This window comes from Nerophis ophidion, linkage group LG07 (genome assembly GCF_033978795.1).
Source record: "Nerophis ophidion isolate RoL-2023_Sa linkage group LG07, RoL_Noph_v1.0, whole genome shotgun sequence".
Taxonomy (NCBI): domain Eukaryota; kingdom Metazoa; phylum Chordata; class Actinopteri; order Syngnathiformes; family Syngnathidae; genus Nerophis; species Nerophis ophidion.
The window spans coordinates 63,137,607-63,165,211 of record NC_084617.1 but is presented as its reverse complement, the minus strand read 5'-3'; the positions used below and the strand labels follow the sequence as shown (position 1 = coordinate 63,165,211).

Sequence of the window (27,605 nt, the reverse complement as noted above, 5' to 3'; positions counted from 1 at the left end):
GCACTTACTTGATACGTTACCTGGTTGTGAGCTCAGAGCCACAACCTCATCACCTTTTCCAACAACATCCAGAGGCGAGACTCATTGTGTGGCACGGAGGGTCAAGGTTCTTTCGTGGGACTGCACTCAGGCCAACATGGCGGTCACCAACTTCCACTACATCACCCGCATGAGCAGTGGCTTCAAAGTCTACATTCTAGAAGGTGAGTTTGGGTTCTTTTTCTTTTCAATGCCTTGACTCAGTGTACATAGTTTTTAGCTGAGATAGGCGCCAGCACCCCCCACGACCCCGAAAGGGAATAAGCGGTAGAAAATGGATGGATGGATAGTTTAACAATAAAAAAATATATATAACAGAATATTCATTAAGTCTAAAAATAGTAAGTGATACTCATTATCATTATTATTATTAAGAAATGAACAATTATTTGCAACTTGTAAATGTGTTAGGGTGTATGATCAAGCTTTATTTAAAAGAACAAAATGCAAAGAGGAGCCACATTTACCTTCCTAATGAGGGAAAAATATCCATGCCCGAGGCAGCAGAAAATCAGCATAGGTGTGGTTAGACCTGCCCCCACCTTCCTCCACAATGGCAGCGTATGTGAGGGAGTAGCTCACAGGTGTAGGACATGTTGATTATGCTTAAAGAGCCCTGAGCAACCTTTTGTAGTATGCAAAAGAGATTATACCGCCATTGTATTTGAATCAACAAGCTCAATGTTGGATTTGCATATAGTTGAAGGACTGAAGTCGTTCTGTCAATGTGAATTTGAACGTGTTAACTGAGTATAATGGACAAACAATAGACTTGACTTAACTCTTTATAGGTTTCAATACACGTTATTTCTGTATCACATTTTCCAATATATATATATATTATATATATATATATATATATATATATATATATATATATACATATATATGTATATATGTATATATACATATATATGTATGTATGTATATATATGTGTATATATATATGTATGTATGTATGTATGTATATATGTGTGTATATAAATGTGTATATATATATATATACATATATATATATATATATGTATGTATGTATGTATATGTATGTATGTACAGTATGTATGTATGTATATATGTATATATATGTGTATATATATATGTATGTATGTATGTATATGTATGTATGTACAGTATGTATGTATGTATATATGTATATATATGTGTATATATATATGTATGTATGTATGTATGTATGTATATATACGTATGTATATATATATATCCATCCATCATCTTCCGCTTATCCGAGGTCGGGTCGCGGGGGCAACAGCCTAAGCAGGGAAACCCAGACTTCCCTCTCCCCAGCCACTTCGTCTAGCTCTTCCCGGGGGATCCCGAGGCGTTCCCAGGCCAGCCGGGAGACATAGTCTTCCCAACGTGTCCTGGGTCTTCCCCGTGGCCTCCTACCGGTTGGACGTGCCCTAAACACCTCCCTAGGGAGGCGTTCGGGTGGCATCCTGACCAGATGCCCGAACCACCTCATCTGGCTCCTCTCGATGTGAAGGAGCAGCGGCTTTACTTTGAGTTCCTCCCGGATGGCAGAGCTTCTCACCCTATCTCTAAGGGAGAGCCCCGCCACACGGCGGAGGAAACTCATTTCGGCCGCTTGTACCCGTGATCTTATCCTTTCGGTCATGACCCAAAGCTCATGACCATAGGTGAGGATGGGAACGTAGATCGACCGGTAAATTGAGAGCTTTGCCTTCCGGCTCAGCTCCTTCTTCACCACAACGGACCGGTACAACGTCCGCATTACTGAAGACGCCGCACCGATCCGCCTGTTGATCTCACGATCCACTCTTCCCTCACTCGTGAACAAGACTCCTAGGTACTTGAACTCCTCCACTTGGGGCAGGGTCTCCTCCCCAACCCGGAGATGGCAATCCACCCTTTTCCGGGCGAGAACCATGGACTCGGACTTGGAGGTGCTGATTCTCATTCCGGTCGCTTCACACTCGGCTGCGAACCGATCCAGCAAGAGCTGAAGACCCCGGTCAGATGAAGCCATCAGGACCACATCATCTGCAAAAAGCAGAGACCTAATCCTGCGGTTACCAAACCGGAACCCCTCAACGCCTTGACTGCGCCTAGAAATTCTGTCCATAAAAGTTATGAACAGAATCGGTGACAAAGGACAGCCTTGGCGGAGTCCAACCCTCACTGGAAATGTGTTCGACTTACTGCCGGCAATGCGGACCAAGCTCTGGCACTGATCGTACAGGGAACGGACCGCCACAATAAGACAGTCCGATACCCCATACTCTCTGAGCACTCCCCACAGGACTTCCCGAGGGACACGGTCGAATGCCTTCTCCAAGTCCACAAAGCACATGTAGACTGGTTGGGCAAACTCCCATGCACCCTCAAGAACCCTGCCGAGAGTATAGAGCTGGTCCACAGTTCCACGACCAGGACGAAAACCACACTGTTCCTCCTGAATCCGAGGTTCGACTATCCGACGTAGCCTCCTCTCCAGTACACCTGAATAAACCTTACCGGGAAGGCTGAGGAGTGTGATCCCACGATAGTTGGAACACACCCTCCGGTCCCCCTTTTTGAAGAGAGGAACCACCACCCCGGTCTGCCAATCCAGAGGTACCGCCCCCGATGTCCACGCGATGCTGCAAAGTCTTGTCAACCAAGACAGCCCCACAGCATCCAGAGCCTTAAGGAACTCCGGGCGGATCTCGTCCACCCCTGGGGCCTTGCCACCGAGGAGCTTTTTAACTACCTCAGCGACCTCAGCCCCAGAAATAGGAGAGTCCACCACAGATTCCCCAGGCACTGCTTCCTCATAGGAAGACGTGTTGGTGGGATTGAGGAGGTCTTCGAAGTATTCCTTCCACCTGTCCACAACATCCGCAGTCGAGGTCAGCAGAACACCATCCGCACCATACACGGTGTTGATAGTGCACTGCTTCCCCTTCCTGAGGCGGCGGACGGTGGTCCAGAATCGCTTCGAAGCCGTCCGGAAGTCGTTTTCCATAGCTTCCCCGAACTCTTCCCATGTCCGAGTTTTTGCCTCCGCGACCGCTGAAGCTGCACACCGCTTGGCCTGTCGGTACCTGTCCACTGCCTCCGGAGTCCTATGAGTCAAAAGGACCCGATAGGACTCCTTCTTCAGCTTGACGGCATCCCTCACCGCTGGTGTCCACCAGGGGGTTTTAGGATTGCCGCCCCGACAGGCACCAACTACCTTGCGGCCACAGCTCTGATCAGCCGCCTCGACAATAGAGGTGCGGAACATGGTCCACTCGGACTCAATGTCCAGCACCTCCCTCGTGACATGTTCAAAGTTCTTCCGGAGGTGGGAATTGAAACTTTGTCTGACAGGAGACTCTGCCAGACGTTCCCAGCAGACCCTCACAATGCGTTTGGGCCTCCCAGGTCTGTCCGGCATCCTCCCCCACCATCGCAGCCAACTCACCACCAGGTGGTGATCGCTAGAAAGCTCCGCCCCTCTCTTCACCCGAGTGTCCATAACATGAGGCCGCAAATCCGATGACACAACTACAAAGTCGATCATGGAACTGCGGCCTAGGGTGTCCTGGTGCCAAGTGCACATATGGACACCCTTATGTTTGAACATGGTGTTCGTTATGGACAAACTGTGACGAGCACAAAAGTCCAATAACAAAACACCACTCGGGTTCAGATCCGGGCGGCCATTCTTCCCAATCACGCCTCTCCAGGTTTCACTGTCGTTGCCAACGTGAGCGTTGAAGTCTCCCAGTAGGACAAGGGAATCACCCGGGGGAGCACTTTCCAGTACTCCCTCGAGCGTTCCCAAAAAGGGTGGGTACTCTGAACTGCTGTTTGGTGCATAAGCACAAACAACAGTCAGGACCCGTCCCCCCACCTGAAGGCGGAAGGAGGCTACCCTTTCGTCCACCGGGTTAAACTCCAACGTACAGGCTTTGAGTCGGGGGGAAACAAGAATTGCCACCCCAGCCCGTCGCCTCTCACTGCCGGCAACGCCAGAGTGGAAGAGGGTCCAATCCCTCTCGAGAGAAGTGGTTCCAGAGCCCTTGCTGTGCGTCGAAGTGAGTCCGACTATATCCAGCCGGAATTTCTCGACTTCGCGCACTAGCTCAGGCTCTTTCCCCCCCAGTGACGTGACGTTCCACGTCCCAAGAGCTAGCTTCTGTAGCCGAGGATCGGACCGCCAAGTGCCCTGCCTTCGGCTGTCGCCCAGCTCACAATGCACCCGACCTCTATGGCCCCTGCTATGGGTGGTGAGCCCATTGGAGGGGTGACCCACGTTGCCTCTTCGGGCTGTGCCCGGCCGGGCCCCATGGGAACAGGCCCGGCCACCAGGCGCTCGCCATCGTGCCCCAACTCCGGGCCTGGCTCCAGAGGGGGGCCCCGGTGACCCGCCTCCGGGCGAGGGAAATCTGGGTCCATGATGTTTCTTCTTCATATAGGTCTTCGAGCTGCTCTTTGTCTGATCCCTCACCTAGAACCTGTTTGCCTTGGGAGACCCTACCAGGGGGCTTTATGCCCCCGGACAACATAGCTCCTAGGATCATTGGGACACGCAAACTCCTCTACCACGATAAGGTTGCAGCTCAGAGAGGAGATATATATATATATATATATATATGTATGTATGTATGTATATATACGTATGTATATATATGTGTATATATATATATATATATATATATATATATATATATATATATAATTATATATATATAAGTGTTATATATATATGTGTGTGTGTGTGTGTATGTATATATATATATACACACACACACATGTTATATGGGTATATATATATATATATATATATATATATAAATGTTATATATATGTGTGTGTGTGTGTATGTATATATATATATATATATATATATATATATATATATATATATATATATATATATGCAGTATATGCGTTTATGTGTGTATAGGTATGTGTGTATATATGTGTATAAAGGGGTTGTTGGCAACAAATTTTACACAGATGCCTAGAGGGCGCTAACTTTTCAAAGTATTTTACACACTCTATCTTGCCTCTTCTAGGACGTAATGACATAACTATGCCAGTACGTAACACATGCACTGGCTTTGAGTGATGTTGGCTAATAATAGCAATTTTAATAGTTAGATGGATGGATCATTAGCTATCAATGAATGTTTAGGTTATTATAACAACAACATTGCTTCAAATTGTGCATTCCTTCTCTTGGACTGCTTTTGTATGTGTGCACACGCTCCCTGTGCATACGAGGCTGGGTAACACCAGTTTTATTTGGGCCGGTAAAAACTTTTTAGTACATAAAATAAATAATTGAGAAAAATATAGCCAATTTTAAAACAAATGTGTTCTGTCAAACCATTAACAGCAACATATGATGGCCAATAGGGTTCTTGTTATCCATCCATCCATTTCCTACCACTTATTCCCTTTTGGGGTCGCGGGAAGTGCTGGTGCCTATCTCAGCTACAATCGGGCGGAAGGCGGAGTACACCCTGGACACACTAGGGCCAATTTAGTGTTGCAAATCGACCTATCCACAGGTGCATGTCTTTTGAGGTGGGAGGAAGCCGGAGTACCCGGAGGGAACCCACGCAGTCACGGGGAGGACATGCAAACTCCACACAGAAAGATCCCGAGCCCGGCATTGAACCCAGGACTACTAAGACCTTTGTATTGTTTTTTTTGTTTGTTTTTTTCTTTTGTCCTTTCCAGCTTCTCAGGCAAATCACATAGTTGATGAAGATGCCCATATCGGCTGTTCAGATTTACTTTACAAAAGAGAAGTGAAGTGAAGTGAATAATATTTATATAGCACTTTTCTCTAGTGAATCAAAGCACTTTACATAGTGACACCCAATATCTAAGTTACATTTTTAAACCAGTGTGGGTGACACTGGAAACAGGTGGGTAAGGTGCCTTGCCCAAGGACACAACGGCAGTGTCTAGGATGGCGGAAGCGGGGATTGAACCTGCAACCCTCAAGTTGCTGGCTCAGCCACTCTTCCAACCGAGCTATACCGCCCCCTGTAGGATAATTCTCTTGTTGCCTTATTTGAATTTGACTTTATTAAATGTATTTATATTATCATTTGGTGCAGCGGGCCGGAGCAGGAGGGATAGAAAGAGAAAAAAAGGAAGACAGAGGGGGAAATTGTGGGGATAAGAGGGGGTTTAGACAGAGAGACAAAAACAACAACAGCAAACACAACAATAACAACAAAAACAACAACAACAATAAAACAACACCAGCACATACGATATGTACAAATATGATCGTAAAAGTCATAGCAAAGAAGCAGTTAGCGAAATAAATAATAATATACAAATGACAATGAGCATTTTTACACTACAACTGGAGCAATACAAATATCAATAGAAAAAGCGCAATTGATCAAGAACAATACCAATAGTTTACCTCTATTATCAACAATACAGTTGTTCAAATGCAACAATACGTATACAAAATGATACCATATTTATCTTGTAGATTTTTATAGTAACAATGGGTTAAGCTTTGTCAGTATGCCATGTTGTACCAGTTTACCCTAGGGCAACAACGTTAATATATGTTTGATGAAATGTGATTATATATGTACTTGTGTACTGTATGTACAGAATGTGTATATGAATGTTTGTACAGTGAATGTATATGTATGTGTATGTTTGTACCGTGAATGTGTTTGTAGATGGAACGAACGACCTTCGTATGGTTTAGACAGACGCAAGTAACCCCTCTTCCCACCATGCTGCCGGTTCTTGTTATATTATATATAATTTATCATATTTTATATATATATATATATATATATATATGTATGTATAATCTACATATATATATATATATATATATATACATACATACATACACACACACATAACATACATACATACATATTTATATAATACATAATTATATTATATACATATATATATAATATATAATATATATATATATATGTACAGGCCAAAAGTTTGGACACACCTTCTCATTTCAAAGCATTTTCTTTATTTTCATGACAATTTACATTGTAGATTGTCGCTGAAGGCATCAAAACTATTACACCTGTGAAGTGAAAACTCTTTAAGGTGACTACTTTTGAAGCTCATCGAGAGAATGCCACGAGTGTGCAAAGCAGTAATCAGAGCAAAGTGTGGTCATCTTGAAGAAACTACAATGGTGAAACATGTTTTCAGTTATTTCACCTTTTTTGATAAGTACATAACTCCACATATGTCCATTCATAGTTTTGACGCCGTCAGTGACAAACTACAATGTAAATAGTCATGAAAATTAAAAAAACGCTTTGAATGAGAAGGTTGGCCTTTACTGTATGTATATATATATATATAATATATATATATAATATATATAATTATATATATATAATATATATATATATATATATAACATGTAACTGAGCGGGGAATTGACTGTAAGCACCAATGGGGGTCTGTCTTTAATTCCATCTGGGATTTCACCTCAAAGTGTTTATTTCTCTATCATAACAAAATGTGTTGATTGCCCCTTGGAAGACATGACTCATGGGCCAAACACCAGCAATACGCAGAAAAACAACATTTATCGTTAGCCTCAAATCAGCTGTGTAGTGTTGTAACCTTCACAAATCAGGTCGATCGAGTTCTGCAACTAAACGGAGTTGAAAATTAACGGTGAGTTAGGCGGAGAAAAACACAGGACTGTCAGTCATGGATCAAAACAAACAGTTCATCAGTGAATTATTTTTGCTGTATTGCAGTGTTTTTCAACCACACCAGTGTGCCGTGAGATACAGTCTGGTGTGCCTTGGGGGAATATGTAACTTCACCTATTTGGGTTAAAAATATTTTTTGCAAAACCAGTAGTAATAATCTGCAAATGTGCCTTTGTTGAGTGTCGGTGCTGTCTAGAGCTCGGCAGAGTAACCAAGTTATACTCTTCCATATCAGCAGCTGGCAGCAAGTAGCTAATTGCGTTGTCGATGTCGGAAACATGGTTTGTGGTGATCACAATATGCAGATGACTGTGTGCAGGTAAAAGGGCGTCTGACACCTAAACCAAAAATAAACAAAAGGTGAGTGTCTCTAAGACAAGGACTTGAAGCTTATGGAAGCTATGCAGAACAAAACCAAAACTGAACTGGCTACAAAGTAAACATTAACAGAATGCTGGACGACAGCAAAGACTTACTGTGAAGCAAAGACGGGCATCCACAATGTACACCTGAACATGACATGACAATCAACAATGTCCCCACAAAGAGGATAAAAAACTACTGAAATTATTCTTAATTTCTAAAATAAAAAAAGGGATGGATGCGGGTAGAAGTAAACATGAAACCGCTACAGGAAAATACCAAAATACAAAAAAAGCCACCAAAATAGGAGCGCAAGACAAGAACTATACCACTACAGACAGGAAAACAGCAAAAAACTCCAAATAAGTCAAGGAGTGACTTGAGGTTGTAACAGTACACCAACTTTGAGACAAGAGCTACATTTAGGCCATGGTTAGTCATGGTTTGAATTCATATCCAACAATTGCGTCAACGACTTTTTACTGTCAACCGAGTTTCATTTTCTAATGATTTCTGCCGGTGGTGTGCCTCAGGATTTTTTCAACGCAAAACATGTTCCTTTGCTCAAAAAAATGTTGGAAAAACACTGCTTTATTGTACTATTTTCCTCCTTTTCAGGTCAGCCTCACCTGAGAAAGTGAAGACCGATACAGGCATATGACGAATGAGCGGGCTCGAACCCCCGCAGTCTATCCCATCAAACGCAAGCGCAGCCATGAAAGATGCCTAACGCTGGAGGAAAAGTCAGTGTCATAGATGGATTTATTTGAACGTCCCTCACAATAATGGAACCTTTATTTGATTTTTTTTGTATTTTTGTAGCAGCGGGAGCGGGTGCTGAGCAGAAGCAATGGCAAAAGCCGCCCAGAGATTGGCACCGGCGGCGTTAAATAGCCCTCAGAGTCCAACGTCGACTTGGAGCCCGTCCACCCAGTCCACCAGTCCTTATGCGTACTACGCCCCCGTCATGGACGAACCTCTTGCCCTCATCAAGAAGCCGAGAAAGGATTCTCAGAATGCAGACGACAAGACTAAAAAACACACCATGCACCAGTCAGAATCCAGGTAAGTTTGGGGAAAATAAAAGACAGCAATTAAAAATTTCACCAAGATCAAAGCCATGAAGGCTGTAAAGATGGAAAGCGTTGGTACATTTTGTTTCTTTGTCGAGTCACTGTAGCTCCGGGCTACTCGTCAACTGTGGTGGTAGTCCACCCAGCTGTACACAAGCAGGTCCCGGCTTGTCCCAGCTATGCAATCCAGCAAGATTGGTGAAGAAAATGTGAGCCAGGGAAGGAATGTCATCAACAAGACCAACAGAACAGACCTGTTTATGCCACCATGCCAGGCTGAGCATGGTGGCATAAACCAGTTTTCACATCACATTTTAGGACATAAACTCTTCTCAGGAGCTAAAATGCAGAAGAAAATCAAGCGGAAAGTTAACAATAATGCATGGCATCCAATTTTAGCAATCCCCATCATTTCAAAGAAAGCTATTCTTTACCACTACAATCGTCCGTATGGACATGATCGTGTCCCTTAAGCTAACTTTATTTATAAAGAAATGCAACGCAGAGTGCTTTACAAAGTTAAAAAAAATACCCCGGTGACCCATATCCCCCATTATCAGATACGTACGCACGGACACAGATGCCAAACATAAACACACACAACATACACACATGCAACGATATGGACCAATGATTGCATGGCTGAGTACAGAGGAGACATGGGAGTAAACACTATCACAGGAGCCATCTGCACCAGGAGGTCATCACACCATGGCCCCCAGGACGTTGACACAAAAGCGTCCCCACAAGCATGGCCGATAACCCCTGAGGCAGATGGCTCGTCTGACAACATTTCTAAAATAGTAAGAACCATGTGTAAAGATAAAGAATAAAATACAAGTAGACATACAGTATGAAGATTAATATAAAAAAAATATATATATATATAGATATATATATATATAAAAATATAATAGAAAATTTAAAAAATATATATATGTTTTTATTTTAATTTTAATTTTTTTATTATTTTTAATTTAAAATATAAATAATTAATAAAAAAATACAAAAAAATATATATATTTTTTTAAATTATTTTTTGTATTATTTTTATATATATATATATATAATATATATATATTAATATATATATATATATATATATATATATATATGACTAAATAAAATGTTTGCATAACTAATAGGATAAAATGTAAAATACAAATGACCCAAAAAATTGGGACTATAGCTGAGACAATAACATTTATGCTAAGTCCGTTTATTCAAGCGTTGATTAACCCTTTAAGGCCCAAGCTGTTTGTTTACATGCTTGTTTTTATTTCTCTTTGCTATTCGGGCTTATTAGACCCTCATTAGAATAAAAACTAAAAATAATATTTCAGGTCCATAAGTACACAAATGTGTACTTAATGTGTAGTGACATGCACATTTGTATATTTACCCTTTTTTTTCCCCCCAATTCCATTATTATACTTTTCTGACACCACCAGATATCGGTATGAGTGTCCCATATGTCGGCATAAGACCCCAATTCAGTAATGTACACAATTTTGGAAATAAGAGCAAAAAGTGCCTGTCCACTAAGGCCTTTAGAGGTTTTAATGTGCACTGTCCCAATTAAATACATTAAAAATAAAATAAAATGACTCTGCAAAGTATAGGAATCAATTATAACACTCCAAGAGCATGACAAACAAAACTGTTTACAACCTTCTGAAATGCATATTCCAACATTTATTAGAGCCCTCTAAACATGAAAGAACATCCTTCAGTCACTTCTACTCTTTTAATCTCATGTAATAATTCTGCCTGAGGCTGAGCAATCAGTGGCCATGATACTGATCAGCGTGCTGTGCTCTGATTGGTTTGGTCCCCTCTAGTGGCTAAGTATTCATATTCATAGTTTATTTAGCGCCATTTTATGCTTGAATGAATGCTTATCATATTAACCTCAATATAAGCTGCTACTTTTTTTCCTTGCTTTGAACCCTGCGGCTTACACAAGGGTGCAGCTCATTTCTGGGGTTTTCTCTTTGCTAAGAAGATAGATAGATAGATAGATAGATAGATAGATAGATAGATAGATAGATAGATAGATAGATAGATAGATAGATAGATAGATAGATAGATGGAAGAGTGGATGGATGGATGGATGATGGATGGATGGATGGATGGATGGATGGATGGATGGATAGATAGATAGAAAGATAGTACGTTAGTATTTATGATTCTCAGGAGCATTCCTCAGGAACGGCAAAAGTTAAGCAAGTAGTCAACAAGGAACTAAAACAATCCACTAAAAGAAAAGTATTTACAAATTACGAGAAAGAAAAGTCCTAATAAAAATCTTGAAGGTTATGAAAAAAAAAGGAGAGAAAAATAAAAGAGAAAAAATTATTCAGTTTAGATAATGAATAAGAGGTTTCTGTTTTATATAATTAGCCGTTTTACTGCCGAGTTATTGGCAACATTTGGAAACAATTGGGATATGTTAAAAAAACATTTACAAAATGTTTCTATGTAAATATTGAATTTCACAATGATATGTGGGTGTGGCTATGTATATGTGGGTGTGGCTATTATAAGAAAAGCTTTTTTTTTTTTCTCCAATTCTGTGTGTGGGGAATGTTAAATTGTTCAATTATTCTACCTTATTTTTATTATTGTGCAGAAATATGGGGAAGTACATATCACAGAAACATAATGCCTTTATTTCTTTTACAGAAAAGAGCAATTTGTATTATTTTCAAAGTAGGATATCGAGACCACTCAAATCCTCTCTTCATTAGGTCAGGATATTTGAAACTAAAAGACATTGTAAAATTGCATACTCTATTAGTGATGTTCAAAGCTAGAAATTAAGTTCTTCCGAAGGACCTGTGAAAATTATTCGTGTTGACGTCTGAAGATGAGAATCAGAGGAGGCCGTATCACCTTAAACATCCAAGAGTGCGAACAAATTTGAAACAAATGTGCTTGTCTGTTGATGGTGTGAAAGCATGGAATTCCTCTAAAGAAAGACTTAAAAAGTTGCAAGAATATTTTTGGAATAAAAAAAAAAAAGTTACAAAGAGAAACAACTGGAATTATATCAAACTGATTTTTGATTTTCATTGGACGTGTCATTGTGAAAATGCTTACCCTATTTTTTCGGAATATAAGTCGCACCGGCCGAAAATGCATAATAAAGAAGGAAAAAAACATATATAAGTCGCAGTAGAGCAGATCTGGGAAAATTGAGGCCTTTCAATCTGGCCCACTGGACATTCCTAAATATTTTTTTTTCAGATCTTTAAGATGTAAAGTGTAGCTGCTATTATGATGTGCAATCATGTTTTCTACTGACCGGAAGTCTTCAACTATACAAAGCACTTCAATGGTTGGAATCTGCGCTTATCAATCAATCAATCAATCAATGTTTACTTATATAGCCCTAAATCACTAGTGTCTCAAAGTGCTGCACAAACCTGGATAATATACCAGTATTTATGGTAAACTAATCAGTTACTATGGTCATCTAATTAGTTACTATGGTCACTTACTGTTTGTCTTTGGTACACTAATGTGTATATTTTAGGCCATTGGTTCTTTGTTTAATTTTTGCAAAAATGTATACAGTATATCTATTTTTATATTGCTATTTTTATCTTTGGTATGAAAATTATTATGTAACAACATTTATTAGTATTTTTTGGTTCTTTGTTGTTGCTATTTTTGTATTATGACAATTTATTATTGGATCATGTTGTTCTGTATTTTAATCGTTTGTTCTGTGGTTGTGTGATGTTTTTTGCCTGGACCCCAGGAAGAATAGTCTCCACTGCAGTGTAGACTAATGGGGATCCTTAATAAACTAATAAACTAATAAACCAATAAACTAATGGTCATATACGTCACAGCAGCTCAGACACGGAAGGAGATTTTCAAAACAAAGCTCTAAAGCTTAGTGATATATCAGATATATAAGATTGTAGGTGGGTTTATTTTGTACCCTTCGCGTTCATATTTCACTGTTTGCTGCATTTTTGTTGCGTTTCACTTGATTGTAAAATATGTCGATGGAAAGGGGGAGTGACTTTCATATTCTGTCAATATTCCGTGTTTTATCGTTCATAGAAAAATGTAAAATTCCATTAAGTTTTTTAAGGCGGTCTGTCATAACGTTTTTAGCATTTTATCAGAGATCATTTTGAGGTTTTGTTTAAGTGTTCTTAAAAATAGATATAAAGGCCCCCCAGACACATTTTTTTCTCTAATTGTGGCCCCCGAGTCAAAATAATTGCCCGGGCCTGCACTAGAGTATCAGTCGCCAGGCCCTTTACAAGTTTCTTCCTTACTCCATACTTTCTTTCTGCTGCTCGATTGCCGTTTTCTGCTGCAATTTTTTTTTTTTTCCCTTTGTCATGAAAAAGGGAGGTTTTTGTTATGAAAAATTGAGGGTTTTTTTGGGTGGGTGCACTAATTGTTAGTGTATCTTGTCTTTTTTATGTTGTTTTGATAATTTTTAAAAAAAATTTTTAAATAAAAAAATAATTAAAATTAATAAAACATTATTCTGCGGCCCGGTGGTTGGGGGGTTGGGGACCACTGACCTGCAGTATATGATTTCCTTTTCGGTGCCATTTTTGTTCAGCCATTCTCAGTTTTTAGAAGTTACCGCCAATGTTGAAATGATCAATTTTCATAGGTACGGAAGTATCAATCAGTCAATGTTTATTGATATAGCCCTAAATCACAAGTGTCTCAAAGGGCTGCACAAGCCACAACGACATCCGCAGTACAGAGCCCACATAAGGGCAAGGAAAAACTCACCCCAGTGGGACGTCAATGTGAATGACTATGAAAAACTTTGGAGAGGAACGCATATGTGGGCAGCCGCCCCCCCCTCCCCCACCCCCACCGCCCCCCCCACCCCCCGTAGGTGCAACCTTAGAGCGTAGGGGCGAGACTGTGACTAAGTGTTCATCGCCATGCGTTCTCCTCATGAGCTAAATTGAACTCTGTCTCTGCATGGTTCCTTGCTTCTTGTCTGATTAATAGATATCATCAGTGTTTGAACCTGACAGATACATATAAGAATATTATTCTTCCATCTGCTCCTTTCTGATCATGGAAATGTATAAGAAACACAAAACAATGAAGGTGTGAACTGTAAACGGCTTGTATATGTATTATCATTTTCATGAACGGAATAAAAATAAATGATGATGATGATGGAATAATACATCTACGTGATTGATTGCTATTTTATTAGAAAGTAATTCCATTCATAAGCCAATCCGTATATTCTATGGATCATTTCAGGTGCGTCCCTCCGTGATCACGTGTGCGTCCTCGCTGAGGAACCCGGCCTGCAGATCTGAAGTCCACCAGAGCGAGTCACCAGGTGCGTCTCGCACTTTTCAAAAACAAAAGCGCGCTTCTTACACCCTCTTATGCTCAAATCATCCGTGTCTTTTTCTGTGCCAGTGATCTCCAAATGCAACTACGAACATGTGGTGGAAGAACATTTCCAGAGGAGCCTGGGAGCAAATTACCAGAAGGCTCACGCCCAGCAGCTCTCCATCAGCGTGTCGGTCGATGACCACTTCGCCAAGGCCTTGGGAGATAAGTGGCTGCAGATTAAGTCCAAGTCTTCCTCCTGCTCATCCACGCCCCTCAGCAGTCCGAGCACGACTCACTCCCCGGCCTATAGGCCAAGCCCACATCCGTCCCATCAAGAGGCCACAGGCAACCCGTCGCCGACCTCCAGCCATTGACTTTCTTCATTTCACTTGTTGGGCAAATCAAGACTTTCTAGGGGTGATGTCCAATTGGCCCGCGGTGTGTCTTCACAGATGCAGACAATTGTAGCATCAACTGGGGTCATCTTGTCTTGTTACATTTCTTTCTTCAGCTTACTGATATCGAAAAATAGATGCTGGTAGAATTGAAGAAGTGGCCAAATATTCCTTCACATTTCCCTCTGGCATTTCATTGTATGGTATTTATATTAATGTCATTTATGGTTTACCTGGCAGGCCTCTATTTCATGTACATTATTGCAAAGGCCTTGAAAGGCTTTGTAAAGTTTGGAGAAAAATAAACATGTAAAAATGATGCAATTCTTTATTTCTATGGAGACTCGCATAACAAAATAAAACAATGAATATCTTGTAAATATGTTTAATTTCAAGTTTCATTAAGGTGTCATACTCAAGGCCCTTGGGCCAGATCTGGCCAGCTACATCATTGTATGTTGCCAACGAAAGCCTGGGAAAAGTGTGTGTTAATAAAGTATTTTTTTTTACTAAATAAAAAATAATTGTTTCGATTTTGACAGAAAAAAATGTGTATCTTTTAAATGTTATTGTGGAGAGGCGGAGCCGGCAGTCTGACACTGTAGCCCGCTCCAAGATGGCGGCGAGGAGGAGTGGCCTGCAGTCCGACAGCGAGGCAGGGCATGCCAGAGCCCGGCCCAAGATGGCGCCTCTCCACAGTCCCAGTCTTTTTGGTGCTTTTCAGCAGTTGTCTTTTTTTTCTCAAGTGAGCACACAAACGTTTTTCCTCCTGTGTTGCGTCGTGTCGTGAGTCGTGTCTCGCTCTCGCTATCACTCTGCTTCGTTCTCCACCATCCAACCCCCCCTCTCCTTCCTGACTGCTGCCTTTAACAGAGCGACAGGTGATCAGACAAACAGCTGTATCATCTACGCACCTGTCGCTAATCTCGAAGCTGGTCCTGGCACATCCCACTTTGCTGCATGTCCGCAGGCCACGCCCCTCCAAGTTATTAACTAATCATGCCAAATATTACATTATTATATAGCATCCTTGCCAACCTTGAGACCTCCGAGCGGGGTGAGGTGGTTGGTAAGTTGGGTTTGGCAGTAGCGGGGGGGTGTTTATTATAGCGTCCCGGAATTATGGGTACACCCTGGACAAGTCATCAGCTCATCACAGGGCCAAAATGGAAATGTATTAGGTTAAAATATTTAAATCCATGAAAATAAATAAATGGGAAATTTGGATGGAACTGCACTATCCATCCATCCATCCTTTTGTCTACCGCTTGTCGCTTTTGGGGTCGCTGGAGCCTATCTCAGCTGCATTCGGGCAAAAGGCGGGGTACACCCTGGACAAGTCATCACCTCATCACAGGGCCAAAATGGGAATATATTAGGTTAAAATATTTAAATCAATGAAAATAAATAAATGGGAAATTTTGACGGAACTGCACTTTGCATTCATCCATTCATTTTCTACCACTTTTCCCTTTTGGGGTAGCAGGGGGGAGTCCTGGAGCCTATCTCAGATGCATTCCGGCAGAAGGCGGTATTCACCCTGGACAAGTCGCCATCTCATCACAGGGCCAACATGGGAATATATTAGGTTAAAATATTTAAATCAATGAAAATAAATAAATGGAAAATTTGGACGGAACTGCACTATCCATTTTCCATCCATTTTTTACCGCTTGTCCCTTTTGGGGTTGCTGGACCCTATCTCAACTGCATTCGGGCGTAATTCGGGGACACCCTGGACAAGTCGCCACCCCATCACAGGTTCAAAATGGGAATATCCCATCCATCTATTTTCTACCACTTGTCCCGTTCGGGGCCGCAGGGGGTGGGGGTGGTGGAGCTTATCTCAGCTGCATTCGGGTGAAAGGCGGTGTACACCCTGGACAAATCGCCATCTCATCACAGGGCCAAAATGGGAATATATTAGGTTCAAATATTTAAATCAGTGAAAATAAATAAATGGAAAATTTGGACGGAATTGCACTATCCATCTATCCATCCATTTTCTACCGCTTGTCCCTTTTGGGGTTGCTGGACCCTATCTCAGCTGCATTCGGGCGGAATTTGGGGACACCCTGGACATGTCGCCACCTCATCACAGGTTCAAAATGGGAATATCCCCTCCATCCATCCATTTTCTACCACTTGTCCCGTTCAGGGGGTGGGGGGGGGATGCTGGAGCATATCTCAGTTGCATTCGGGCGGAAGGCGGGGTACACCCTAGACAAGTCGCCACCTCATCACAGGGCCAAAAAGGGAATACATTAGGTTCAAGTATTTAAATTAATAAAAAGAGCCATCCATCCATCCATTTCCTATCTCTCGACCCGTTCGGGTCGCGGGGGTTGCTGGAGCCTATCTCAGCTGCATTCGGGTGGAAGGTGGAGTACATCCCGGACAAGTCGCCACCTCATCACAGGGCCAAAATGGGAATATAATAGGTTAAAATATTTAAACCAATGAAAATAAAAAAATGGAAAATTTTGATGGAACTGCGCTATCAATCCATCCTCCCATTTTGTACCGCTTGTCCCTTTTAGGGTTGCTGGAGCCTATCTCAGCTGCATTCGGGCGGAATTCGGGGTCACACTGGACAAGTCGCCACCTCATCACAGGGCCAAACGGGAATATCCCATCCATCCATCTTTTTACTACCGCTTGTCCCTTTCGAGGTCGTGGAGGGGGTGCTGGAGCCGATCTCAGCTGCATTCGGGCAGAAGGCGGGGTACACCCTAGACAAGTCGCCACCTCATCACAGGACCAGTATGGGAATATATTAGGTAAAAAAATGTCAATCAATGAAAATAAATAAATGGAAAATTTTGAGGGAACTGCACTATTCATGATAATTTCCCTACTTAGGTAAGACCTCGTTGGTCATAGTCAATGAGTAAAAAGGTATTGCTTAAAATTGTTGAATTTGTCATCGCCAATGTAATATCGACTTTTAATTGTCGACTGTTGATGACTGCTGTTTAATGACGTCAATACAGGAGATTCGAGCCATGAACGGCTTTGTTCACAGAGGCTAGGGCAGAGCTCCAGACCTGGTGCAGACGCACTCTGACTCACTGACCAAAAGACTTAGTCTGGTACGCTCCTGGCGTCTTTTACACAACACAACACAACGGGAAATTGATGCGTGAGCAAGACTTTTTTACTGTAAGTGGAAGGGAATGCGGGTAGCATGTTGCGGCCTGCACAAGGCCCTGTGTTCTGACATTCCTGTCTCCTGAGAAAATGACTCTGAGATCCCACAGATCCTGTTTGGCAAGGGATGGGAGGGAGGGAGGGAAGAGGGGAATAAAAAAGGGTTGGGTTGGAGAACCAGCCGCACACTTCAGTTACTTATTTGCATGCCTTGTCTTGTCTGGCCTTAAATATGAGCACATTCCTAACGTTTGGTATGACGAAATTGTGTCTTGGGTTCAGTTTGTACGTTCGAGTGGAGGTGTGCTTCATGACAGAGTGGACGGGACACGTGTTTTAACCCAAATGAACGTGCGTTTGTGAGTGTGTGTGTTCAACTTCTCCACACAGTCTAAAGGCTGTTTAAACAAACACATTGTTTTTGCACCTCCAACACCCCCCATGAGCATCGAGGGACTGAACTGAAAGCTGTTTCTTGTCATCACCAGGTGCTAAAACTGGTATTTCCACTATAGGAACAATTGGGCCTTTGGGGAGAGAAAAGGGGATCTGGCGCCATCTGCAGGCAATTGCATTAACAGCAGCAATTAACATGGCACAAACCATACCCACATTACCAGATTAGTTCATGAATAACACTCTGACAATCTGCGATGAGGTGGCGACTTGTCCAGGGTGTACACTGCCTTCCGCTCGAATGCAGCTGAGATAGGCACCAGCGCCCCCGCGACCCCAAATGGAATAAGCAGTAGAAAATGGATGGATGGCATTCAAAATCAGAATCAGAATCAGAATCATAAGGAGTTAATTAATCCCCAAGGGGAAATGAATGAAGTCCTCTCACTCCCTATAAAGCACAGGTGTCAAACTCAAGGTCCGGGGGCCAGATGTGGCCCGCCACTTCATTTGATTTGGCCCTCGAAAGCCTGGAAATATTATGTATCAATATCCATACATCCATCCATCCATTTTCTACTGCTTATTCCCTTTCGGGGTCGCGGGGGGCGCTGGTGCCTATCTCAGCTACAATCGGGCGGAAGGCGGGGTACACCCTGGACAAGTCGCCACCTCATCGCAGGGCCAACACAGATAGACAGACAACATTCACACACTAGGGCCAATTTAGTGTTGCCAATCAACCTATCCCCAGGTGCATGTTTTTGGAAGTGGGAGGAAGACGGAGTACCGGGAGGGAACCCACGCATTCACGGGGAGAACATGCAAACTCCACACAGAAAGATCCCGAGCCTGGATTTGAACCCAGGACTGCAGGAAGTTCGTATTGTGAGGCAGACGCACTAACCCCTCTGCCACCGTGAAGCCCAATAAGTCTTACTAAATGTTTTAGAAGAAAACATATGTACCGTATTTCCTTGAATTGCCGCAGGGCATATAGTATGCGCCTGCCTTGAATTACTGCCGGGTCAAACTCGTGACGTCACGAGTGACACTTCCCCTGTCATCATTTTCAAAATGGAGGAGGCTGATTTCAATACCAGTAATTTGAAATCGCATAAAGCAGGGGTGTCAAACTTAAATACAGAGTGGGCCAAAATTTAAAACTGAACAAAGATTGAACAAATTAACCTTTTAATAGGGACCCAAACAAGTTTTGCATTGAATATTAAACAAGCAAGGCTTATGTAGCTTTATAGTCACATACAAAATCGAGTTTCAAATTATAATAATGAGTAAAAAATATCAATGGCATATCAAATAAAATGTAAATAAAAATTGGGAGAGCGGGGTTTGGTGGTAGCAGGGGTGTATATTGTAGCGTCCAGGAAGAGTTAGTGCTCCAGGGGTTTCTGGGTATTTCTTCTGTTGAGTTTATGTTGTGCTATGGTGCGGATGTTCTCCCGAAATGTGTTTGTCATTCTTGTTTGGTGTGGCTTCACAGTGTGGCGAATATTTGTAAAAGTGTTAAAGTTTTTTATACGGCCACCCTCAGTGTGACCATTATGGCTGTTGATCAAGTATGCCTTGCATTCACTTGTGTGTGTTAAAGCAGCATATATTATGTGACTGGACCGGCACGAAAAAGCGGACGTGACGACAGGCTGTAGAGGACGCTAAAAGCAGTGCCTTCAAGGCACGCCCTAAATATTGTTGTCCGGGTGGAAATCAGGAGAAATTCGGAAGAATGGTTGGCCCGGGAGATTTTTGGGAGGGGCACTGAACTTTGGGAGTCTCCTTGGAAAATCGTGAGGGTTGGCAAGTATGAGTTTCAGCGGTGAATGCAGTGTTACAGGGGCATCGCCGCAGTATAATACCGGCGGGCCAGCTCTAATCTTAATTTGATATTGCCTCAAGGGCCAAATGAATTTACACGGCGGGCCATATTTGGCCCGCGGGCCAGAGTTTGACACCCATGGCGTAAAGGGAAGAAGATTAAGAGCTATTCAGTATGATTTAAGGTCCAAGCTTACATCACACTCAAATTTTTACTGTATGCCTTCGGTAAGTGCCGGAGTGAGAAGAGGTTTTAAAATAATTAGCACATGCTTACTTTTACCGCATGCCTTTGGTAAGCGCAGGAGTGAGAAGAAGTTTTAAATTCATTAGCACCCCAGCGGCAATTCAAGGAAATACGGTATGTACTCCACATAATCACAAATTATGTTAACATAATAATTGTCTAAATATGCAAAAATATATCATCAAACAGTCCAACCATTTTTTAAATATAAATGAATTTTACTGATTGGCATTAGCTATTTTCCATAGCAATTTCAGCTTCAGTTCTAAATTCATTATGGAAACTACGACTAAGATGCATGTTGTAATGACGTGGATTATGGTGCGGTTTCTTTTCCCGTAGTGCAAATCAACTGGACCGGACATGGCGTGAAGGTACTGACATCTTTTAATTAATCACTCAAAAAGTACTAAACACAAGGCGCGCACAAGGCGGAGGCAAAAACAACTTAGGACCTGAAACATGAACTAAAAAAAACTCATTAAACTGTGGACATGAATACGAAACACTTACTGTGGCGTGAAGAAGTCAAAAACAACTATGGCATGGACCGCGTAATCAATCGGGTATGAAGGGTGTGTAGAGGGTGGTGTCGCCAGGCTGACTGCCTGGCAACTGCAGGCTTAAATAGTACTATGGTGAATAACAGGTGTATGAGTCCATGTGAATCCAATCCAATCCAATCCACTTTATTTATATAGCACATTTAAACAACAATAACGTTTCCAAAGTGCTGCACAGCCATGTTAAAAACAATATTATGCTCCACCAATGACTGAATAAAACAAAAAATGAATAAAAATAAAACCAATAAAAACAATATAAAAACAAATATGATTAAAAACTATTTTAAAGGGTAAAATCAATTAAAACAGTAAAATAAAAATCAAAGTGTATAAAAAACACAGAGGACAACAGAGGACAGAGGACCACACAATCAGGTGCGTGACATGACAGGTGAAAACTAATGAGTTGTCATGGTGACAAAAACAAACAAGAGTGCACAATGAGTCCAAAACCAAAAAGAATGTGACCACAAAACATGACACACGTTACAATTAAACTACTAGTGTGTATAAAATAGAATATTTACAATATAAACCCTTTTTACGGCTCAACAAATTACTAGATTCTGCTTAACGGCAAAGACTACTCCCTGACAAAGCAACACACCATGGTCTATACACTACTGCCATATAACGTCTTGGAATTGGAACTGCATACAAAGTCTGATTTATAATACTTGCAAATCAGAATCAAAATAAGAATCAGAAATACTTTAATAATCCCCGAGGAGAAATTAAGATTTTTAGCACAATCCCATTCAAGATCAGACAAACTTTACAGGGAGACAGAACAGGATCGCTGACGGGTCTGACAACTTCCGGCGCCCCTTGCAAAAAAAGTGAGAAACAGGTAAATGCTGGGGGAATGAGGAAAAAAAAATGTCTAAGCCTGAGCCCCTGGAGAGGGAGTCCAGAATGTGGCCAAGGAAGAATAAAAAAAACCTCATTGCCATAGCAAACATAAACATGTGTGTAAGAGGGAATCAAAGACCACAAAGGGCATTAAAGATATTAAAAGAGCAGAGCTGATGCAACAAGCTGCCACTGCAGCAGTGCCACTTCTACACACAGCCACAAAAGTAAAACAACAACAACAACAAAAAAATAATCAACCAATAATATACATTGATACACAGGATTGCACCATGCATAGACGAGCAACCAAACCCGCACACACTGCGGTGGCCTCTGCGGTGTTCCACGCCATCGTCTGCTGGGGTGGGGGGGAGGATGTCCAGGGACAGGAGCAGACCCAACAAAGCAACCAACTCTCGGCCAGTGTCCAGTCTGCATGGATGAGCCAGGATACGTCCAAGGAGACCGAGGTGGTGTCCGATACCTGCTCATTCAGCCAAGACACTGTGAAGTTTGTCCGTCCCGGCGCCAGCTCCGCACCAGGTCCGCACGGCCAAAAGGCTCCCGGGATGCCGATCCAGAAGTTTACAAAAAAGCACCGCAGAAGTCACGAATGTGCCACCCTTTGTTGCACAGTCTCAAAGCGTCCTGAGCCAAAAGGCAAAAAAATAAAATAAAATAAAATAAAACTCATGAAAACAAGAGGGAAACACCAGGAACACAAAACAGAAAAAGCCCACTTCATTGTCTTTGTTAAGAGAAGTGAAGTGAAGGGAAGTGAATTATATTTATATAGCGTTTTTTCTCTAGTGAAACCAAATATCTAAGTTACATTTAAACCAGTGTGGGTGGCACTGGGAGCAGGTGGGTAAAGTGCCTTGCTCAAGGACACAACGGCAGTGACTAGGATGGCGGAAGCGGGGATCAAACCTGGAACCCTCAAGTTGCTGGCACAGCCACTCTACCAGCCGAGCTAAGAGAGAATTTGGGGATCTTATAAGATCGTGCATGTCTGTCCAATATGATGCAAGTTATCATAAATAATCCCATAACATCCATCCATTTTCTACAGCTTGTCCCTCTTGGGGTGGCGGGGGGTCGCTGGAGCCTATCTCAGCTGCATTCGGGCAGAAGGCGGGGTACACCCTGGACAAGTATCCACAAACACCACATATATAATTACTCTGTATGAATGTACACAGACATTAAGTTATTTAAATGAGTCATTGTCACCCACTCAGCCGAACACAGCCATGAGAAGGACAGAAGACAACATTCTCACGGTTCTTGCAAAACAAATGTGCATTGTATTTTGACTCAGCAACAACAGATTACAATTTTTCACACCCCAACTACAGTGGAAAAAAAATATGTTTAACCGAGTATGTAGCTCAGACAGAGTATAGTATATACCTTTTTGAAACCAAGAGCTATTTCTTGGGTACTAATTAATGTGAAGGGCTACCAGTTTGATACACACTTAAATAAATAAATATATATACATATATATATATATATATTTTCTGTCTGTCATTCCGTCGTACATTTTTTTTCCTTTTACATAAGGTTTTTTGTAGAGAATAAATGATGAAAAAAACACTTAATTGAACGGTTTAAAAGAGGAGAAAACAGGAAAAAAAAAGAAAATTTAATTTTGAAACATAGTTTATCTTTAATTTCGACTCTTTAGAATTCAAAATTCAACCGAAAAAAAGAGGAGAAAAACAAGCTAATTTGAATCTTTTAGAAAAAATTTAAAAAATTATTTATGGAACTTCATTAGTAATTTTCCCTGATTAAGATTAATTTTACAATTTTGATGACATGTTTTAAATAGGTTAAAATCCATTCTGCACTTTGTTAGAATATAAAACAAATTGGACCAAGCTATATTGCTAACAAAGACAAATCATTATTTATTCTAGATTTTACAGAACAAACATTTTAAAAAATAAATTTAAAAGACTTTGAAATAAGATTTAAATTTGATTCTAAAGATTTTCTAGATTTGCCAGAATATTATTTTTGAATTTTAATCATAATAAGTTTGAAAAAATATTTCACAAATATTCTTCGTCGAAAAAACAGAAGCTAAAATGAAGAATTAAATTAAAATGTATTTATTATTGATTACAATAAATAAATGAAAAATACGTAAACATTGATTTAAATGGTCAGGAAAGAAGAGGAAGGAATTTAAAAAGGTAAAAAGGTATATGTGTTTAAAAATCCTAAAATCCTTTTTAAGGTTGTTTTTTTTTCTCTAAAATTGTCTTTCTGAAAGTTATAGGAAGCAAAGTAAAAAAAATAAATGAATTTATTTAAACAAGTGAAGACCAAGTCTTTAAAACATTTTCTTGGATTTTCAAATTCTATTTGAGTTTTGTCTCTCTTAGAATTAAATATGTCGAGCAAAGCGAGACCAGCTTGCTAGTAAATAAATAAAATTCAAAAAATAAAGCTATTTTTAGAACAAGTCAGCGGGCTACTCATCTGGTCCTTACGGGCTACCTGGCACCGCGTTGGTGACCCCTGGTGTATACACATGTAAAATTGACCAAACACTTTGTAAAATTTTATTTAAAATAATGTTTAATTATCTGAAAGTCTTCCAAATAGGGCTGCAACAAATAACCAGTTTTTTTTTTTTTTTATTAGGTGACTAATCAAACTGTTATTGCTGTACACCAGTGGTGTCAAATGTACGGCCTGAGGGACGGATCAGGCCCGCAAACAGGTTTTATCCGGCCCACGGGATGAGTTTGTTAAAGGCCTACTGAAACCCACTACTACCGACCACGCAGTCTGATAGTTTATATATCAATGATGAAATATTAACATTACAACACATGCCAATACGGCCTTTTTAGTTTACTAAATTGCAATTTTAAATTTCCCCCGAAGTGTCCTGTTGAAAACGTCGAGGAATGATGACGCTTATGTTGACGCGTGCTTGTGACGTTATTGGTTGGAGCGGACATTTTATCCCAGCACCACTCACGGCTAAAAGTCGTCCGATTTAACCGCATAATTACACAGTATTCTGGAGATCTGTGTTGCTGTATCTTTTGCAATTTGTTCAATTAATAATGGAGACTATAAAGAAGAACGATGTTGGTGGAAAGCCGTGGATTGCAGCTGCTTTTAGCAAAACAAACACAGCCGGTGTTTCTTTGTTTGTTGTGAAGCTTTAATATGGAACAGAACGGTCAAGCGAACATGTTCCTCTACCAGATGTCAACCGGCAGGTTTCGGTTGGAAAATTGTGGTAATAAGTCGGCTCTAACCGGAGACATGAGCGGAGCTTGCGTCCTCCTGCACCTGTCAAAGAGGCAGCTGCGACTTTCTTGGCTCCTCCATGGCTTCCATCAGAGACACTGGCGGTCACCACACCCCTCCGACTTTCAGGTATGACTTTATAATCTCACTGAAACACTAGTAACACAATAAGCAGATAAAGGATTTTCCAGAATTATCCTAGTAAATGTGTCTAGTAACATCTGAATCGCTCCACTTGCCTTTTTTTTCTGGTCCTTCAGTCTCACTATCGTCATCCACAAATCTTTCAACCTCGCTCAAATTAATGGGGAAATCGTCGCTTTCTCGGTCCGAATCGCTCTTGCTGCTGGTGTTCATGATTGTAATCAATGTGCGGATGTAAGGAGCCCTACAACCCATAACCTTAAGTGCACATCGCCTGCTACTTCCGGTACAGGCAAGGCTTTTTTATTAGCGACCAAAAGTTGCAAACTTTATCGTCGATGTTCTCTACTAAATCCTTTCAGCAAAAAATATGGCAATATCGCGGAATGATCAAGTATGACACATAGAATGGACCTGCTGTCCCCGTTAAAAAGAACATCTAATTTCAGATGGCCTTTAAGTATAAAAATGTCCCTGGAATTTTGAATGAAAGAAACTGCAGTTCTAAATGTGTCCACCAGATGTCGCAATAGCAATTCTTTGTATCTTTGTAGATGATGCTACATACCGTATTTTTCGGACTATAAGTTGCAGTTTTTTTCATCGTTTGGCCGGGGGTGCGACATATACTCCGGAGCGATTTATGTATGAAATTATTAACACATTACTGTAAAATATCAAATAATATCATTTATCTCATTCGCGGAAGAGACGAAGAAATTGTCAGCAATCGTCACACACACGTCAACCAATAAGAATTCGGCGGGGGAGGGTCATGGCAGAAGTGCATTGTGGGTCATGGAATGCTAACATCTATATGCTATATGCTACTGCCGTAGCTATTAAAATGGATCATTTCATCGTTGGCGGTAACTTATAAAAACTGAGAAGGGCTGAACAAAAATGGCACCAAAAGGTAAATCATGTACTGCAGATTACAAGATGGACGTAGTGAAATATGCAGCAGAAAACGACAAGAGGAAGCGACGCATACCTTTGGAGTTGGCAGAGTTGTTTAGAAGCGACATCAAGGAAGAAGATTTCATGGGATTTAGCGATTAGGAGTGACAGATTGTTTGGTAAACGTATAGCATGTTCTATATGTTATAGTTATTTGAATGACTCTTACCATAATATGTTACGTTAACATACCAGGCACCTTCTCAATTGGTTATTTATGCCTCATATAACGTACACTTATTCAGCCTGTTTTTCACTATTCTTTATTTATTTTAAATTGCCTTTCAAATGTCTATTCTTGGTGTTGGATTTTATCAAATAAATTTCCCCCAAAAATGCGACTTACACTACAGTGCGATGTATATATGTTTTTTTCCTTCTTTATTATGCATTTTCGGCTGGTGCGATGTATACTCCGGAGCGATTTATAATCCGAAAAATACGGTATGTAAAGAATAAACCACATGATGTCAGTACATCCGTCGAGGAAAATGAACAAACTACATAAACAACATCCTGTATATTGATTTTGATATAATTTTTTATCTTGATAGATTTGAAATGAACACCGATGAGTTGACTGATGAACATCATCACATCATTTATTCAGAAAAATATAAATAACGACAAATAAATATAGAACACTATTCACCGCAACATGTATGTGTAATAAAATCCCAACAACATTATGATTAGAAGAATTTCAGAATGTGCTTGTTGTATTTTCAAACCAAGAAAACAATCTGACGTTGTCTTTATTTGTGTCATGATCCGTGGTCCCGATCATGTTTTGTGTTTTCTGTTAGTTTTGGACTCCTTAAGTTCCTGTTTGTGCACCTCTGAGTTTGTTTTGGTTGCCATGGTTGCTAATTATGTTCACCTGTCTCTGATTAGTGTTCGCCCACTCACCTGCTGCTCGAGCATTAATCAGAGGCATTATTTAAGCCTGCCTTTGCCAGTCAGTCGGCCTGGCGTCATTCTTTGCTACAGGCACCTGTTACGTGAGTTTTGCCCTTTTTCTAGTTGTTTGCTTCATGCCTTGTCTATATTTGATTTGTTTGTTTCATGCCACAGTTTCATGAGAATTCCTTGTCCACAGTCCATGCTAAGTGTTAGCTTTAGCTCCAAGTGCGATCAGCACGTCGTGCCTTCGCCTTGTGTTCCGTTTTTTTGTGTACTACTTTGTCATTTTGAGGAATAAATCATGTTCCTACCTCACGCTTTCGTCCGGAGTCGTCCGTCTGCATTTCGGGAGAACG

General features: G+C 41.0%; 1 protein-coding gene across 1 annotated transcript; it reads left to right on the top strand.

Moving 5' to 3' along the window:
- Positions 1 to 15,232, top strand: vgll4l (vestigial like 4 like). Its single transcript, XM_061906841.1, is given in 7 exon segments — positions 1 to 203; positions 8,718 to 8,734; positions 8,736 to 8,846; positions 8,925 to 8,954; positions 8,956 to 9,168; positions 14,408 to 14,519; positions 14,603 to 15,232. Coding segments are annotated over 7 exon segments (840 nt in total). The 5' UTR covers positions 1 to 136; the 3' UTR covers positions 14,893 to 15,232.
- The last annotated feature ends 12,373 nt before the right edge of the window (positions 15,233 to 27,605 follow it).